The sequence below is a fragment of the Myodes glareolus genome, chromosome 17, assembly GCF_982192425.1.
Source record: "Myodes glareolus chromosome 17, mMyoGla1.1, whole genome shotgun sequence".
In the NCBI taxonomy this organism is placed as follows: domain Eukaryota; kingdom Metazoa; phylum Chordata; class Mammalia; order Rodentia; family Cricetidae; genus Myodes; species Myodes glareolus.
In genome coordinates, this window is record NC_142042.1 from 56654333 (window position 1) to 56673882 (window position 19550).

General features: G+C 46.5%; 1 protein-coding gene across 1 annotated transcript in view; it reads left to right on the forward strand.

The window, feature by feature from the left end:
* Ttf2 (transcription termination factor 2) overlaps positions 1 to 15976 on the forward strand; it is a 31063-nt gene extending 15087 nt beyond the window's left edge. The window contains exons 12-23 of the mRNA XM_087897702.1: positions 1705 to 1810; positions 2089 to 2270; positions 2890 to 3043; positions 3259 to 3350; positions 4067 to 4149; positions 4704 to 4837; positions 5791 to 5961; positions 8090 to 8148; positions 9278 to 9428; positions 10520 to 10602; positions 12376 to 12450; positions 14668 to 15976. Of these exons, the coding sequence (XP_087753828.1) occupies positions 1705 to 1810; positions 2089 to 2270; positions 2890 to 3043; positions 3259 to 3350; positions 4067 to 4149; positions 4704 to 4837; positions 5791 to 5961; positions 8090 to 8148; positions 9278 to 9428; positions 10520 to 10602; positions 12376 to 12450; positions 14668 to 14812 (1435 nt within the window). The 3' untranslated portion in view covers positions 14813 to 15976. The remainder of the gene's footprint in view (positions 1 to 1704; positions 1811 to 2088; positions 2271 to 2889; positions 3044 to 3258; positions 3351 to 4066; positions 4150 to 4703; positions 4838 to 5790; positions 5962 to 8089; positions 8149 to 9277; positions 9429 to 10519; positions 10603 to 12375; positions 12451 to 14667) is intronic.
* Positions 15977 to 19550: the final 3574 nt, after the last annotated feature.

A 19550-nucleotide genomic window follows, 5' to 3' on the forward strand; every position in this document is an offset into this window, starting at 1 on the left:
CAGCCACATCCCCTGCTAAACCCTGGGGAATGGAGAAATGTCAGCGTCTCTCTCGGACACTGAGGTCTAATTCTAGAACTCATCTTCCATTTCCCTAAGCGTGAAAGGAAACACCTAGTCTTCCATGCTTTCTCAGTAGCATCTGCCTACTGTAGGCCGTGTGGGTATGTGAGTGTTTATGCTGCATTTTCATACATAAATGATTTCAAAAGTTTAGACTTAAGAGTTTTAGATGCAGAATTGTTAGACTTAAATAAAAATTCTTGAAAGGGGATGCTTGGGCAGGAGAAAAAAATCACCCCAGATGTTAGTCTGTATCTTATGGTTCCAGTGCTGGGGATTGAATACTTGGAGCATTCTGGGTAAGCACCTACCACTGAACTACATCTAGACCTGCCTGTTAATTTAAAGGAACTGTTTTCTGTTTTTAACTGGGATGTGAAAATCTGAGGCAAATGCTTACTGTTTAACCAAAGATGAGGACCACTGCTGTTCCTCCTCCCATGTGGGCACTCTCCAACCTTTGCTACTGGATATTTTGTGTCCCACAAGACTGTACAGGTGTCATCCAGGGGTCAATTACCAGATTGATGACTTTTATTTTTAAATATTTTTTTTAATTTTAAAGGCTTATTTATTTTTTAATGTGTTTATTTAATGTTTATGAGTGTTATGTATGTGCACCACATGCATGCAGGTACCTGTAGAGGCCAGAAGAGGGCATCAGAGTCCCTGAAACTGGAGTTACTGGTAGTTACGAGCCACGCAGTGTGTTGGATAGCAGCATGTGCTCCTAACCTGAGCCGTCTTGAGAGGGTGACCTTAATCTGACAACACACTGGCAGAATGCAGCCTTTGCTGTTGCCCGCTTCTGCTCTAGAGCCTTAGAAACAATTGGAGCTCACTTGATTTGCACTTTGAGCACAACAGGCTTGTACTCAGAGACATCAGTCACTTATATTTTATGCTGAGGATTCATAGATGGTACTGCCATTTGGAATTAGGTGTATCATTTTACACCTAAAGAGTTTATTGCTGTCTCTGAGGTACATGATATTAAATCTATTCAAATACGATTCATGCCTTTCCTAGGAGCCTTGTAAATAATGTAGGAGGTGAGCTGAACGCTTACTAAGTGAAGCTCGGAAACCCAGCCTGAGTTAATGGGTTTTCACAGACCTGTTGTAAAGTGGTAGTGAGAAGGGACCGTTGGCATCGCCCACCTCAGATCATCAGATATCAGTTTCCAGCCCTGCCCTACTGTGTTCTGACCGGGTCATTGCAGACTTACTGTGACTGCAGCTAGAGATTTTCTTTTCTAACTCATTGGATGGGAAGAGTTCTGGCTAGAGTGAACACACTGTAGTAAAAATGGTCACGTTGGTAAGAGGGAGAGAACTCTGGTAGAAAAACCTGCCTCATAGTTCATATGTTCATACACACAGAGGGACAGGGAGAGTGCATGTGTGTACCAAGGACATAATTACTCAGTGTCAGTTCTGCTATCATTCTTCCTGTCCTAAATTTTGTTTTTGCAGTACTGGGAGTTGAACCCAGAGCCTTGAGCATACTAGGCAAGCACCCTACCACTGAGCTATTCTGTCTCCCCAGTTCCTCAGGCCTTTTTAATAAAGAAATCAACTCTGTTTGTGGTAGACTCCAGGAGGAATTGTTTACTGTTTGCTTTGTATTGTATCCATGCAGACTCTCTACATATGACATCGTGATTACTACTTACAGCCTTCTGGCCAAGGAGATTCCCACAACGAAGCATGAGGGAGAGGTCCCAGGTTCAAACCTCAGTGTGGAGGTAAGGTTTGAGGATGCCAGGGAATTGAGGCTTAGGGATACCAGGGAGGAGAGGTTTAGGGATGCCGGGGAGGAAATGCTTGGGGATGCCGGGGAGGAGAGGCTTGGGGATGCCGGGGAGGAAATGCTTGGGGATGCCGGGGAGGAGAGGATGCCAGGGAAGTGTAGGTGAAAGCACACATAGTCTAATGCTCAGCACTTACTGGCCGTGTCCCCTCATCTTCTTGAGAAACATGCATGTCCCCTTACTGGTGTTGGCTATGACTTTGTCTCTTCCAGGGCATCTCAGCACCTTTGCTTCAAGTAGTCTGGGCTCGAATCATATTGGATGAAGCTCATAACGTGAAGAACCCTCGGGTTCAGACATCCATCGCTGTGTGTAAGCTACAAGCTCAAGCCCGGTGGGCTGTCACGGGAACCCCCATTCAGAACAACCTGTTGGATATGTATTCACTAATGAAGTGAGTGACCTCTTGGGGGTCATTAATGTGAACCCCCATCCCTAGACTGCAACCCTTCGTCATTATTTCGCGTTTAGTGATGAAGTGTGTCTGTGTCCAGGTTGTCTTGTGTAGCAGGTAGCAAGCTTTAAAGGCAAAGGATGGGTATGCATGAGACAGTACTGTCAGTTCTCAGGCTGATACCGGTATTTTCTATTTATGTAAAAGTACAGAGCAGCTTGAGTTACCACTCTTCAGTCTAGTGACTGTTTTAGGCTACTTTGCTTTAAAATACTTGGACTGAGGGCAGGATTGCTAACAGAAAAAAATGCCAATTTCAAAATGCTTATCTTTTCAAATATGCCCGTAAAAGACTTTGGCATGTCTTTGCTAACATTGATGCTTTAGTAATAAATTCTAGCTGTGTATGTCCTGTTGTGACTGTTTTCAGTGTTCATGTCCAATGCACATCTTTACAATGTGGTTCTGATTGGCGTGTGTCCGTTTGGCCTTAGACATTGCTATGGAATTCATTTTCAGATGGGATGGGGTGACAGGTAACAGTTCTGGTTTGTTTTCATTGTGTCTTACTTTGAACACTAATTCCATCTTCTCCCTGCTCTTCCTGGCCCTACAAAAGGTTTCTCCGCTGTTCCCCGTTTGATGAGTTCAGTCTTTGGAAGAGTCAGGTTGACAATGGTTCACCGAAAGGAGGAGAACGGTTAAGCATTTTAACCAGGAGCCTTTTGCTGAGGAGAACAAAAGACCAACTGGATTCCACCGGTAAACCTTTGGTAACCAGATTTCTGCCTATCCCCAGCGAGGCCAGGGAAGGAGGGTGACCAGCCTTGTGTCAGGAGCCTGTCCCTTCTAAGGAGACCCTCCTTAGAGCAGTCCCCGATGCTATGTTGGCACAGTCCTTTCCAGGGAAGGCATGAGAGGGCCAGTGTGCTAGGTGTCTGCTCTGAAGTATCTGCTGGTTACAGAGCTTCCTCCTCCCATCTTGCAGGTGCCGCTCCCCCAGCGTAGATTTCAGCTGCACCATTTAAAGCTCTCTGAGGACGAACAGGCTGTTTATGACGTCTTTCTTGCAAGGTCCAGGTGGGTGCCGTGAAGAAGCACCTTCTCTGGTGCTTTGGTTTTCCCTCTCTTGGCTTGGGGAGAAGTCTGGACTTAGGTTTCCTTCAGTTTCATGTATGACCCTAACATGTTACATCTTTATATTCTGGAAAGCCTCCAAACTCTGCATTTTTTCTTATTGCCTTTTCTCCTCCCTCCCTTTTCCTTGATTTTTCTCTGTCTCCCATACACATTGAAGGCAGATTCTTGACCCGACTTTTAATTGACTTGTTTCCATAGAAATCAGGGTGTGGAATCTCTGCTCTTTTGGGGCTGTTTTGGATAATGACTCTCTTTGACCTTTAACCTACCACTCAGCATCTCACTGGAGCTCAAATCAAAAACAGCTTTGTAGTCTTTGGGATTGTTTGTTCTCTGCACTTCCTCCAGAACTCTTGTCGTTCCCGGAAATCTCCGTCTGCTCCCTTCTGATGGCACTTTCTCTTTCCAGGGATGGTGTTTGTCTTCTTGTACTTTATACTTACTACAAATTTTCAAAAGTTTTTGTTTTGAAAATAATGATAATAATAATTGATTATTGCTTTGTCTGTGGCTCCTGTTTGCTGTGAGCTGAGCATTGTTTAGCCAGTGCAGCCTATAACCTGCCCAGACCCTGCTCCTAGTTAAGTAGCTGCCGCTGTAGGCAGTCTGGCTTTAGTGACCATAATATGTGTATTTCCTTTCTTGTTCTGAGATAGGTCAGCTCTGCAGTCCTATCTAAAGAGACACGAAGGAAGAGGCAGCCACCCTGGAAGAAGCCCTGATAATCCATTCAGTAGAGGTAAGCCAGAGACATTCAAGCATGCAGCCACTGAGAGGGGACTACTAGCTGTTAAAATAGCAGAAACAGCTTGTGGGCCCCAGGTACCAGAGAGACTACGTGTTATCAAAGCTTGTTAAGCCGGAAGAAAGTACACTGATCTCAAAACATAAGGACTTCTTTCTGTTTTTTAAATCTGCAGTATTTAAAATATAGGCAAGGCCACCAAAAACCCCAGTACTTCATCTGACTCCATAAACGTATGTTACAGAGCTGTTAAGAAGGCTCAGCTGATGAAGGTGCTGGGCACCAGGCCCGCAACCCGAGTTCAATCCCTGGGACCCATGTAGTGGAAGGAGGGTGGAGCTGAGTCCTTGGGGTTGTCTTCTAACCTCCACGTGCATACCATGGCACACATAGCACTCAAAACCTTTTTCTTTAAAAAGTATGTCACAGCTAAATTATTGAATCTCAGATCAAAAACAGGCTAACCAGCCTCACCCAGTTCTCAGTTCTTCCCAGATTTCCCTGTTTTAAATCCTGCCCTCTCTGGGTCTTGTCTTCTCTCTTGGAAGTGGCGCAGGAGTTTGGGTCCAGCGTGGCCCAGTGCTCCACCCCAGCAGACTCACAGAGACCCAGCACCGTGCACGTCCTGTCCCAGCTTCTGCGACTTCGCCAGTGCTGCTGCCACCTCTCTCTGCTGAAGTCGGTGAGAGAACACACTGGTCCATGGCTTCCAACTTAGGGGTCACAGCCCTGTGGGGTCACAGGAGCTGCCTGGGTCATCAGAAAATACAGATGTTTACATTATGGTTCGTAACAGTAGAAAATTACAGTTATGAAGTAGCAATGAAAATAGTTTTATGATTGGGCTCACCACAGCATGAGGCACTGTATTAAAGGTCACAGCATGAGGACAGCTGAGAACCACCGCTCCAGTCTGCTGTCACCTCTGGAGTCCTCCATAACCGGGGCCCAGTCTGCTGTCACCTCTGGAGTCCTCCATAACCGGGGCCCAGTCTGCTGTCACCTCTGGAGTCCTCCATAACCGGGGCCCAGTCTGCTGTCACCTCTGGAGTCCTCCATAGCCGGGGCCCAGGCTCTCAAGTGAAGGAAAACACTGGTCTGCAGGACTTTAATGGGTGGAGAAGAGACTGATTTCTTATACTTTATATTAATGTTTGTTAGTTCTCATGATTCCCATGGCAGCAAATTTACTTTTTTTTTAAATCATTTTTTGTTTGTTTGTTTTAGGTACATACTATTTTAGACCAGGGAGTGACATTTTGTTAAGGAATCCATTTGTGAATTCTTTAATGTCTCAGAATGTCATAAGCTTATGTGGTGACTGTCGGTCAGTCCCGAGGCTTATGAAAACTCAGACACAGGCGCATCTAGAATCCTCAGTTATGGTATTACTCATTGTAGAAGGTTAGTGCTATTCTTTGACTGCCAGCTGTATGAACTATGAAAACAGAATGACCATGTAACCTGGCTGACAGGCTTTTAGCTTGGTGAAACCCTTCAGGGTCATGCTTTAGGCAGGGCCTTTTCCACAGTACCAGAGATAAAAAAGATATATTGCTCTTGAGTGTTAGAAATCAGCTGGAAAGAAAGCTGCTCCCTTCTGTCCCATTCTCACCCTCTCTCTGTTCTTCCAAGGCCCTGGACCCGACAGAACTGGAGAGCGAAGGCCTCAGCCTGTCCCTGGAAGAGCAGCTCAGCGCTCTGACCCTGTCCCAAGTCGAGGTCTCAGAGCCGTCAGCCACGGTGTGTCTTAATGGTGCGTGCTTCAAAGTGGAGCTTTTTGACAACACACGAAGGAGCACTAAGGTACGTTTGTCACCTCTGTGCTTTCCAGAAAGATGGAATTACCTTTCTTGCCTTTGTTGGAGTAGCTCACTTGTGCACGTGGGAAGAGCAGATGAGGGCGAAGTGAGGCCTCTCAGCTTCTAGAGCCCCCTCTGGTCTCCAGGCCGCACTTTGTCAGAGAACTCTAAAGCCTACCTTCACTATGGGCTTTCGGAGAGTGATTTGGGACAGCTCTCATCAAGGAAGGTTCCCTGTCACAGAATACTGGGAAGGGCTGCCACTTTTATGCTGGGAGTGGGGACTGGATGAGCAGTTTGTTTAGGGAAAGCTTGGAAGGCAAACTGCGGAAACATGGCCCTGGAGACTGGTGTGCCGGTGACAATGGCTTTGACTTTTTGGAAGGCCTCCATCTGGGAGTCTTGTTTTCTCAGAGCACTGTCTTCGTTAGTCATTCAGCTCTAGTTCATGAAAGATTTTTAGGGCTAAAGGGCTTTGTTAAAGGAAGACAAAGCTATACTACAACCAGAGGCCTGCTTCTCTGTTGGCTGACAGTGTGCTTCATTAGCCTACGTACCCACAAAGTAGGGCTTGCCTTCTCTCTGTTCCAACCTTAAGCTCCTTTCCCAACCTCAGCCACTCTTACCAAAGCTTTTCTAAAGATGTGAACTAGAAAGGAAGTCACTGATGAAACAGAATCATACCAAAAGAGAAATGCCACCCTTAACTAAAATCTGAAAGGTTTTGTTTGTTTGCCTGTGTTATTTTGTGTGCGTTCTTTGTCAATTGTAGAAATCAGAGGATAGCCTGTGGAAGCTAAATCTCTTTCTTTCACCAGGTGAGGCCCAGAGAGAGAACTCAAGTTGTCAGGCATGGCAGCAAGCGCCCTTACCTGCTGAGGCATCTTGCTGTCCCTTAGCTAAAATTTTAGAACATGAACCTAGGTATTTACCATAAATAGCTGAAGAATAGTAAGAGCTCTCTCAGTGTGACCAGAATGTATAAGCATCATTAGAGTTAGCTGCTATGGCCTTGCCTGTACTCAGCTTCTTAACACGAGCCCATTGGTAGATTCTAATCATGTTAGGCTTCATGTGGGCAGGAAGCGGCTCAAAGGCAGCAGAGCTCTTGTGTTTTCTTCTTAGGCCAGAGCTTTCCCTCTTCCAGCAGTGTTCTAGAGGCCAGGAACACAGGAGTGAGTCAGGCGTGTGGCATTCAGCTCCTCAGAGCGGGGAGCAAAGGATGATTGCTAAGCAATGACTGTGACGTGTGATCAGAACCATGACAGTAGAGACAAAAGTGGAACATAGGTGGTAGACACCTAACCCACACTTAAGTTGGAGAGGCTTATATGGCCAACAGTATGGCCAAACAAGTCCTGAACAATGACAATACCAAATAGACATACTAATGTGGCAGAGAGAGATCTCACAGGGTCCTATCCCAGCACAGAACTATAGGCAGCCAAGGACAGCTGCTGAGAGATGGAGCAGTCTCTCCCAGCAATGCGATCCCTCATTAGTTATCCAGTCCAGAGTGGTCAGCCCTGTTATAAGTTCTGCACGAGCTGGGATCTTGGGTTAGGACCCTAGGCAGGAGACAAACACACCATACAGACAGAGCTTTTGAAGGTAGAGTTTATTGAGATAAAGAGAATGGGGGAAGAAAGAGAGAACGGGAGACAGAGAGATACAGAGAGAGAGGAGAAGAGAAAGAAAAGAGAGAGACAGAGGGAAAGAAAGCTGCCTCCTTAGAGAAATAAATGGCAGAAAGGAAGAGAGCGGGAGTAGATGAGGCTTGTCTCTTAAAGGGACCTTCAGTGCCTGCATATAGACTAGGACCCTGGGCTGACCAGGGTACTGCCTGGGTACATCCTGCTAGATGACAGGGATGACATTTGATTGACATGTCCTTTGAGGAGGGTCAGAGAAGATGGACCTGGCAGGTCACAGGGGGCTTGGGCTTTATCCTCAGTGGGAAGTCGTGGAGAGGAGGGCAGCCTGCTTACATTTAGAAATAGCCTCTGTCTGCAGCTGAGTGAGTAGACAGCCAGGCCAGAAGCACAGAAGCTGTCCAGGAAACTGCCTCTAATTCAGGAGAGAAGAGACAGAAGTGAATGGCTTAACCTGCAGTGTTGCGTGACCTTTCCCAGGTGTCTTCTCTGCTGGCAGAACTGGAGGCAATCCGAAAAGGCCCAGGGTCCCAAAAGAGGTGAGCGTCATTTCACTACAAAGACAAGGAAGACTGATGTTTGCGATGCTCTCCAAGTGTTAGCTTGAGTCATGCCCTGCAGAAAGCTCTGAGGTTATGGTGTGAATTCCTGTAATTTCTAACTGAAATATTGTGATGTGCATTGAATGGGGTCCCTGGCTTACCACACCCCTGTGGATTGGGGTAAGGTAGGAATCTGAGAGAGTAAAGGAACAGAAGCGTGGGAAGGGGAGCAGAGAGCCAGAGCTCAGACATCCAACAGGGAGAAGCATAGTGGGCAGCTACTGAGCTGCTTACGTTGGGCTTACAGTCAAGTGGGTTCATGTGTCATTTGCTGTGCCTTCACATGTATAGTGTAACACACACAGATACATCTGTATTTCATAATTGCATATGCATGTATGAAATAGTTCCCTATAAAAAATTTAAAGCTCTGGTTAAGACATGCTTGGGGTGAGCAACCTAGCAGCTGTTGTGGTGGCCACAGGGCAAGTAGCTCGTGGCCCTTTCCTGCAGGACAACAGGTTTTTGGATGAGCACTAGGACCCCAAACAAAAGTCAACTGGAGACATCTTCACTTTAGCCCAGGCAGTCCTGTTTTTCTGACTCTAACACCAAGTGAGAGTGGAGCACAGAAATAGATGGAAGGACTCTGGACTTACAGCATGACCTTAGATGTGTGCCCATGTTAGCTCATGCCACTACCATGAACGTTCCTACAGGAGACACTTAGCGGACAGATCGTATGTCCCTGGAAGCTTTAGTTATGAGTAGATGCTCCCATTGGCTTATGCTATTGGTGATGGAGCAAATGGCATTAGCAGGGACACACGTCAGAATGAGTAGTCACATGTCAATCAGGAAATAGGGAGGAAGAGTTGAATTCTGCAGTCCGCTTAGAGGACTGCCTTCCCAGGCTCCCCCTCGGAATCATTCCCAGCACCTACCACTGCCACCCGGGACCAAGCCTTTACACTCAGGTCTTTGGGAAACAAGCCCAGCATGACCTTGCCCGTTATACAACAGGGATTCTCCTTGTGTGCCTTTTAGAACTAACCTTGAGACTGGCGGTGTTTCAGCCTGCAGAGGAGACTGCATAGTCTTGGTGGCTTGTGTTTTCTCCCCCTAGTGTCATTGTCTCTCAGTGGACCAGCATGCTGCAAGTGGTAGCTCTGCACCTCAAGAAGCATGGGCTGACTTACACCACCATTAACGGCTCAGTCAACCCCAAACAGAGAATGGACCTGGTGGAGGCATTCAACCACTCCCGGGGGCCTCAGGTATGAACTAGGCCTCACAGGCCTGTGTAATTGGTCTCGGTTATAAAGCAGCGTAATGTTGCAACTCAACTTCAAAAATATTGTCTTGCTCTTTCCAGATGTTTATCATTTATTAGACATTTATTGGGGGTCATCACCAAAGTACTCTAAGAAGAATAACTTACGAGGATAAAACTGAAGAGTCAGCAGGCCTGGTTGGGATCAGGGGAATCTCTGTAGAGGAGGAAGCCTTGCGGGTCTGTGGGTTTTTGACTGAGATGCAGGAGAACAGGGCCGTGTAACAGGTAAAGGATTCAGGAAACACTAGTCGGGTGGAAGGAAGAGTGACTTAGTGTGGGAGGCATGATCTTAAGACTAATCATAATTTGGTTAATGCAAAGTTGATCCCTCGAGGATCTGAATTACAGTGTCCATGTGTTTTGGCAGACTGCTTTGTGAGGTCGACTCTCTGTGAGAATGTGAACATTTTTTCAAAGATGAATGTAAGAAATAGCATCTTAGCTGGGTGATGGTGGCGCATGCCTTTAATCCCAGCACTGGGGAGGCAGAGGTAGGTGGATCTTTGAGTCTGAGGCCAGCCTGGTCTGCAGGGGCTACTTCCAGGACAGACTCCACGGCCACAGAGAAACTCTGTCTCAAAAAACCAAAAAATAAGGAAAGAAATGGAAATGGAATCTTAATGTTTCAAAACATTACACGGGGAATTTGAAAAGAACGTGTTTCTTGTGTTTTGACCTTCTTGAACTAGAGATGGAAAGATGCTGGTTAGCTCTTTCTGTCCCTTCAAATACCCGGCGGAGAGGGAAGGGGTTGCTTCTGGTTTGAGCTTTTGGAGGTTTCAGCAGTGCTTGGTCAGTAAAGAAGACAGCAAGAGTCGAGGGCCAAGGTCTCGTTGTACCTTCAAAGGAAGTTCCCAATGACCTGACAATGAATAGTGCCAATCCCATAAAGCTCCACTGCCTCTGATCTAGCACCACGATGGGGGGACCAAGCCTTTGCCGCCTGGCTTTTGGAGCACTGAAGACCCAGCCTGCGGCAGATGATTATAAGACCAAGTGTGCAGAGGTTGATAAGAGTGTTTCCTTCTGCAGGTCATGCTAATCTCCCTCTTGGCTGGCGGTGTGGGACTCAATCTGACTGGAGGAAACCACCTCTTCCTTCTGGACATGCACTGGTAACCTGGGTTTCCTTGAGCTGCTCTCCCTGCTATGCTGTCTGACCTCGCAGGTTGTGTGCCCTTTTAGGGAGTCGTGGACACATTCTGTACAGCCGTCTTAAGTGACCTGGAAGGCTGGTTGACATTCCAGCCCTGCTGGGGCATTTCATAAGTACAAGTAGTTCATGAAATTTATTGTTCACTAACTTCTTATAAAATCTAACATCTTTTTTAAAAATGAGGAGCACAGGAAAAAATAAGAAACCGGATGTGGTAGCACATGCCTTTAGTCCCAGCACTCAGGAGGCAGAGACTGGTGGATCTCTGTGAGTTTAAGGCCAGCCTGGTCTACAGAGCAAGTTTCAGTTCCAGGACATCCAGGGCTACACAGAGAAACCTTGTCTTACAAAACAAAAGAGGAGCACAGGTTTTTCTCATGACTAAGAGCTACATCGCTCAGTTTGATGTCCCTAGAATACAATTTTCCAGACATAGTTGAGGAGCCAAGGAAGTCTTAACCTTTGTTACACCAGATGGAAGAAGAGGGGTTTTCTAACTGATAGAAATAATTGTTGTGTCCAGCCTTGGGCTTCACTGTGTGTGGCGCCAGCACCTTGGTGCGTGTTCTGCTTGGCACAAGACAAGCGAGGTCACGTGTGGCTAAGTGGGCTCACAGTGCCAGTCTTTGACTTTCTGCTTATGCAGACCAGTTGCTGTGGTGGGCTTTGTTTTCATTCTGTAGCACTGGGGGCTGAGCCCGGGCCTTGCACATGCTGATCCCAGCTTACTTTTCACTTTGAGATAGGGTGGGGTTTCACTAGTTGTGCAAGCTGGCCTTGAACTTGGTTTGTAGTCCAGACGGGCCTGGTATTTATGCCCTTCTGCCTCGGTGTTGTCAGTAGCTGGGATTTCAGGGCTACACCTTCATACTTTCTTCCAGGCGCTGTTTCTGGGATGATGTGTCTGATTCTCAGCCTCAACCGATGCTGGATTTGTGGAGAATGCGTGCGGTTTACTTAGGCTTTTCACACACACAGCAGTGAGAAAAACACACTAGGGATGACACCAGTTTTGAGATGAGATACAGTACTCAGCTTTCAAAGAGGAAGGGTGAGGTCCAGTTAGAGTTGATAATGAGGATCTATAGGGAAGAGGACAAGTTCTACCTCTTTAGTTGACGCCACTGAACACAAAAGTTAAAGAAATATTTGGGACTATTAACCTGCTCTTGTTTCCAAGTAGGTTCTGAAGTGTGGAGGGTGTTGTTAGATCTGTCCATGGTCATCAGCTGGTAAAGACTGGACAGGAGTCCTGTTCACATCCGTTCCTTACAGGGACTGACCCATGACAGTGCTAAGAACATTGAAAGTCTGTTCCCAGTTCTCAGTAGAGGGTAACTTTTAGGTCAGTTCCTTCTAGAACGGCATTGACAGACTTCTGTAAGCATTTCAGCTTTGCAGGACACATAGTTTTCTGTTGCGTATTTGTTGTTTTTCGAGGTGTGATTCTCTTTGTAGCCCTGGCTGTCCTGGAACTTGCTCTGTAGAGCAGGCTGACCCCAAACTCAGAGATCCACCTGCCTCTGTCTCCTAAGTGCTGAGGTTAAAAGTGTGCACCCCCACCTCTCAGTTCTATTGCATATTCATGTTGTCTTCTTAACCCCTTTGAAAACGTAATGACTTTTATTAGCTAAAGAAGCATACAGAAATGGGACAGTGGTCTTGGCAGTAGGCGGTGGTTTGTCAGCCCTGTGTGTGATGTCGGTGTTTCTGAGTTACACCTCTCTAACAGGAACCCCTCACTTGAAGACCAAGCATGTGACCGAATCTACAGAGTAGGACAGGAGAAAGATGTCGTCATACACAGGTAAGCAGAGGCGCCAGGCCCTTTTCAGCATCTTCCTTCGTGAAAGTCTTCTGGGGAGTATTTTCATAGACTAGGAAGTGTGGTGACCCCTGCACTAATGATGTTCTGCGGGCACACCTCAGGGACAGTGGACAGGAAGGGAAGAAGCAATCTGAGGTAATCTTGTTGGTCAGGGCGAGAAAGGAAGTGAGCATGGTGACAAGCCACAGCTCACCAAGGAGGCAGCTGTGGAATGACCACCCCTGCCCCAGGTCATTTTCACCTTTCAGTATGGCTTAGTCTCAGTCATACAGAAAGTTCCACTGAAATTATCAGAAAGCTCCTGTGTGTGTGTGTGTGTGTGTGTGTGTGTGTGTGTGTGTGTGTGTGTGAGAGAGAGAGAGAGAGAGAAAGAGAGAGAGAGAGAGAGAGAGGTAGGTGATCAACATTAGAGTGTTACCGTCAGTGTAATACCAAAGCCTGATCAATCCATATTCGGTTTCATGTCTCCCAGTGCTGTCCTTCCCAGTAGGAGATGCCACATCCTGTGTAGCATTTGGTTATCGTGACTTTGTATGCTTTAATCTGGCACAGTGCTCCCCTCCTCCCCTCTCTGATTTTGACATTGACTTTGAAGGGCACACATAGCCTGTTTGCAGAGCGGTCCTCTTTGGGGCCTGCATGGCTTTGGGAACATCACAGCGCACCCCACTGCTGCAGTCCACTCTCCTTGTGGCCTTTTTTTGGCTTTCTTTGCATGACGGGGTCTAGTGAAGAGTTCAGAGGTCACAGTCAGTGCTGCCTGCCTCCCTTCCTCAGTCTTATATGAAGCGCCTTCCACATTTCATATGAGCTGTCCCTGTTGAGGCCACTAGTGACCTCCAAAATCTGCCACATGCAGTGATTATTGATTTTCCTGTCTTATGCTCCTTCCATATTTTCCTTCACTAAGTCCAAAATCTGTATTTTTAGTTCCACTGTCTTCTAAACTTCCAGCCTGGATATCCAGATCCCTCTAGACATCTAAACCTAAGCAGGCAGGTACTCATCTGTCTGCATTCATCCTCTGTGCGTTCAGATACCAAAATGAATGCTGCTGAGCGCCTGGGTGTGCCAAGTATGATTACACCCTCCAGGATAAAAATGCCAGTCTGAAATTTTTGCTTCCTACTGCCTCGGTGCAGACATTTGCATTATCTGTATGGATAGTGCTTGTTTATCTAGCTGTACAGCCAGAAACTAAACTCCTTCCTGTCCCTCTTCCCATGCCCAGGCCTTCAGTTATATTTTCTAGACTGCTAACCATCCTTTCTTTCCCACCCCCACCACCTGCTCCCTATACATGTCGCTGATTCCTGTCCTCTGCATTGCCAGCAGAGGGCTCTTTCTAACTGATGTCTGTTGGGACATGGCACACCTTCAATGACTCACTTCCTGTAGATTTACTCTCAGTGTCTTGGTGTGATGGGGATAACTGAGGACCTGGTCTAGAGCTCTTGAATTTCAGCTACCAGCAGACTTGCCTGGACAACATGCTCTTTAATTAAACATACCATGTTCTGAAACTCAGCCTCAGTTTGCCCCTATTCTCATTCACTGGGATGTTGTGCCTACGCCACCACGTCATCTAGCAAACCCCTGGTCATCCTGCATGCCACACATTAAGAGTTAACTCCAATGGAGCCTTCCTTGACTGACCTACACAGATTGCCTTTTGTATCCTGGACACACTGCTACTATACCACTTCCTTAGTCTTCTTCTTCTTATTATTATTATTGGATGTTCATATCTTTGTTTTCTCCTACAGAGAAAAAAAACTACACCCTTTTTGTCACTTCCCATAGGACATGGTGTATGTATATATATAAATTCAGACTTAGTGATCACTTGAATGAGGCCTGGTTATGGTATGGATTAGCTAAGAAATTAGATACTGCACATAAACACACACAGACTTGTCAGAATCTTGACCTTTGAGGCCCTTCTGACCTTGTCAAAATAGAGTTTGAGTGAAAACCGGGCCTCTACATTTTAGATAGAAATGCAGTGACCCTCACTTCAGAAGAAAGTTAGTCTGAGGCTATCACTTTAAGTGGACACCCTTCGTGAAACGTGCGTGGATTCTCTGCTCTCACTAGTGCCAGGAAAACATCTCCTTTCCAGCTGAAGGAGAGAGAGCTCCGAATGCGCGCGTGGGTTAGCCGCTTGGACTCAGGTTTGTTATCATTTGTTCTTAGGTTCGTCTGTGAGGGGACAGTGGAAGAGAAGATCTTACAGCTCCAAGAAAAAAAGAAAGATTTGGCCAAACAAGTCCTATCGGGATCTGGAGCATCTGTGACCAAGCTCACGCTGGCTGACCTCAAGATCCTCTTTGGCATCTAGCTTCCTCTGCTGGTGCTGGTGCGCACTAGCTCTGGAGTGGTGCTTTCTCATGATCCTGGAGCCTTAGATATCATTTTACCTAAACTGAGGCATATTCCTATGCCAGTGCTCGAGGGGAGGCCACCATGTTAAACTGTTAGTCCACCATGTTTATCACTCTACTTGTTTAACGTGTGCCATAGAAACCAGTTGGTTATTTCAGATTTGAGCCTAGCATGTTGGCGCATGCCTATAATCCCAGCCCTTATGAAGCAAGCAGATGGAGAGTTCCAGGCCAGCCTGAGTTAGAGACTCTCAAAACAAAGCACAGAAGTGCTTTGGAAGCCAGTCATGGTCCATAATTACATTTCCAGCACTCAAGAGGCTGTGGCAGGATTGTGAGTTAGAGGCCAGCTTATGCCACAGGGTAAATTCCAGGCCTACCTGGGCTACAGAGTGAGACCAAATCTTAGAAAAACCAAACCAGACCAATGAAACTTAGGCTTTAGATGATCTGGGAAGATAAGTCTGGAAGAACTGTACAAATGCGTTGGTAAAGCTCAACAAGTCCTCACAGGCCTGGTGACAAATGCCTATAATCCCAGCACTTTGGAGGCAAAGGCAAGCGGCTCTTGAGTCTGAGGTTCTTTGTCAGCCTTAATTACATGGTGAGACCCTGTCTGTCAAACAGCCACAGAGCCCTGTGTTGCCACCTCAGCTGATAGGAGACCTGATCTTAATTACCTCTTCTATGTAGGCTCTGTGCTATCTTCTTGCTGGCAGGCTGCTCCTTGTAAGCCTCTCTGTGAGCGGAAAAGAGGGAAGAGCCTGCAGCCATCATCTCTGTGGCTGGATGAATCCAGGCAGCTCCTCGGGCTTGGGGTCAGGATATTTTGCACGTAAACAGATGCTGAGTATTTATCATGTATCATCTAGCACCTGTCATTTAGCCTGTGTGCCACTGTTTCATTTAGGAGGATATCAACATCAGTGTGACTGTCACTCAGTTCATCACTGAATCCTTTGCTATCAGAGGATTTCTATCATGTAGTATTTGTATTATTTAATGTTGATATCAATTTTTGTTACCGCTGGCATTTAATATTGTTGTGTTATTTAGTTTATATCATTCTACCACATTGTGTTATCATGGGTATCATCTAATAAATGTGTTCAAGAATGTCATAGAGGTGATGCTATGTCCCCAAACCATATTTTCTTCGGAGCATCCAGAGACTGCCTGCTGCAGGTGGGATCCCCATTACTGAGTAGTAGTAGGGGGCATGAAGAGAAGTAACGTAAGGAAGTAGGCTATCCTGTGCAACTTTCTAAATAGCTCTTGTTTCTGCAACCTGCTGGAGATGGGAACTGAAGGGAAGATGCCACTGGATCAGGGTTCTCTTCTTTCCTTTAAAACACGTTGTTTGAGAACTTCATACCACATCCTCCACCACCGCCTTTTCCCTCTCAACATGATGTACCCTTTCTAAACCCAAGACTACTCCATGTGACAGTATGTACACAGGGCCATGCACCAGAGCACTGGCGGTCAACAGAGACGGAGGAAGGGAGGGAGAGAGGGAGACAGAGACAGCATCCTTGACGCAAACTGACACTGTTGCCGAGAGCTCTTAAGCTATGGGATGGAAATTTATAAGGCCCTCCTCCATCCATGCTCATATTTGGCTAGCTTGATCTTATGCATAAGCCATAGCTACTGTGAGTTTATGTGTGTGGTGGCCTGTCAGGTCCAGAAAGAACAGTTTCTGAACTTAATTTGGGCCATAGATCATTCTGTCAGATTTGGGTAAAGGCACGAGCCCTATGTTCACCAGTCAGTGTGGCAGGAGATGCAGCCTCTTGTAAAAGTAGGTAATGACAATGTGCGCTGGTAGGAAGAAATCAACTCTGGAACTTCCACTGTGCTCGAATTCTGCTCTCACCGTAGCTAGGTGCAGAGCTAGTTAGTTAATACAAGGTTTTAAAAATTTATGTTTTGCTCCCTCATTTGTAAGGTGAACCTTGTTTTCAGAACTTAACGGCGACAATGAGATTCCTAATAAAATGAAATGAAGGCAGTAAAATTACCCTTTGGAAGTTACAGGATCAAAGTACGATAGAGACGCCTGAGAAGGAATGGCCCTCAGCAAGCATGTCCACATCTGACGGTCATTAGCTGACCGCTTGCCATGAGTCAGTTCCAGGTCCCTTGGACATCACAGCCTTTTGTCTGTACGGTGTATGAATTAGCATAGATCACATACTACCCTGGGGACACATGGTTTGCCAAGCAGATCAGTGATGTCCACCTGTGGGGTGGACACTGAATGTTCACTTCAAGCACCGCGGAGACAGAGTCCCAACCTTCAAACTTCCAAGTCTTTATTTGGAGAATACGGAGATTCTAAGCTATATTCAAAGCCCATTGGCAAATGCCTCTAAGTAGACTTTTCCTGGTATCTTAGAGACTTCCCTTCATTTCTCCTGTTCTGATGGCAAACCAGCAAAGCTTCCAAATTCTCTGAGGTAGGTAAGTGTTCCTCCCAACGTGAGATGCTAGTGATGTCTGTGGGTGCAGGAAATGTGGAACCACCTGATGGAACGGAGTTCACCAGTGGTGTTCTTAGATCCTAGTTAATGCTGTAAGGGGCCTTCTGGTGTCCACCTCAGGTTTAGGTTAATTTATTTGTTGTTCTGTGGTCTGGGGGCTGAATCTAGGGGGCCTAGCTACTGAGAACTCTTGCTAGGCTACTTTCACAGCCCCTGTTTTATTTATTTTTAAATGTTTATATTTTGGGCACTGACAGTCGAGTCCAGGCTTCATGCATGCTAGGCAAGCACTGTATCACTGGGCTGTGCCTCAGTCTGTATGTTCATTTTAGTTCATATGAATCAAGTTATTATTGTTTCATATTTTTTTTAGATAGGGTCTTTTTAGCCCAGGCTGATCTTGAACTTGTAACCCTCCTGCCTCAGCCATCTGAGTACGAGATTCTTTAATTAGTCACCATGAGTGGCTCACTAACCAATTTCTTGGTAAGATGGTGCCTTTGCACCCTAATCAAGGGCATCACCTCACATTGTAGTGACCAGTTGAAGGGCCGTGCTAAGCCCTGCCAGGGTCACCAAGCCTATGCAGGAGCCTCCACTTCCAGTTTTCTTTTCACATGTGCCTGGCCACTTCTGAGCTGGCCGTGGACAGTCCACAGCCTGAAGTGCCATGCAGAACCCGTGGCAGCGCTACGGGACGGTGCAAGAAGCGCTAGCATACAGAACATGGGCGCAGCCATGGAACCTGGGCGAAAAGGACACAAGACCGGAAGCACATCCCATGGTTGTTTCCTCCCAGTGGCAGGCATGTTGCATTTCCGTTCCATCCCTCACAGTTGTGGACTCTATGGTACATTGTTCCTAATTAGTCCTAATTCCCTTTTTACTGATGAGAACACTTGAATATGGATTATTTGCCTAAGAATTCAGATTGCCTATTATTTCTTTGCAGATAGGCTTTCTTTTTCTTCCTGTATTTTTCTAGGGCTTGAAGCTGTGTGCTGCTTAGTTTGCCAGCTTGATAGAAACCAGGGCTGTCTTGGAGAATGCTTCCATCAGATTGGCCTGTGGGGCCTTTTCTTGACTAATGATTTCTGCGGGTGGTGCCACCCGAGTTGTGGTCCTGGGTTCTATAAGAAAGCAAGTTCAACAAGCCATGGAGAGCAGGCGAGGAAGCAGCACCATGGCCTCTGATTCGGTACCTGCCCTGCCCTGCCCTTCCTCGGTGGTAGCTGGCAGAACAGTCTGAACGGTTGTCACCAACACAGTGTTCTCAAACATCACAATTACAAGGTGTTTCCTTCATGGAGGTTTATATCTGACTTTTCTCTTAAATGTTGCTCAAAAAGAGCATGCAACACACACAGCTGAGTGACATTCTAGGCCCTGTCAAACTCCAAGACTCTTGATATGCCATTGGGAACAGCAATAGGCAGAATGCTACCTTTATGGATGTGACCCCTTTCTTTAGCAATCATGTGGGTTAGTTTTTTTGTTTTCTTTATTCAGGGTCTTGCTGTACACCCTGCAACCCAGGCTGCCTCTGTTTCCCAAGTGCCAGGAGTACAGGCATATACCACCATGCCTTCCTCTAATGCTTTATTGTGGCCCCTTAGACACAATGGTGTTCTCTCCTGGGTATCCGGTTCAGTGAAATGGCTCCAAGGTGAAGCCAGATTCTCCTACACCAAGAGGGTAATCATGGAATTATAGATGGAGATATGTAAGAAAGAAGGATGCTGTGGAAGTTTGAATGTAATTGCCCCCCACCCCGTAAGTTCATAGTGAGTGGCACCATTGGGAGGTGTGGCCTTGTTGGAGGAAGTGTGTCACCGAGGGGGCGGGCTTTGAGGTTTCTTTGCTCAAGCTTCGTTCAGTGTAACACGGAGATCACTTTCTGCCGTCTGTAAGATGTAGGACTCTCAGCTACTTCTCCAGCACCACATCGGTCTGGATGTCACCGTGCCCCACCATGATAAAGGACTGAAGCTCTGAAACTGTAAGCCACCCCAGTGAAATGTTTGCTTTATGAGAGTTGCCACGGTCATGGTGTCTCTTCACAGCAATACAAAGTCCATCTGAGACAGATGGGAAATGCTTCTGTTGCACAGTCACTTGTACATTAATTGAAATACATACCAAGCACCTCCTGTGCAAGGCTTTACTGAGTACTCCGTCTGTAAAGGGAAGCAAGGTCAAGCAGAAGCCT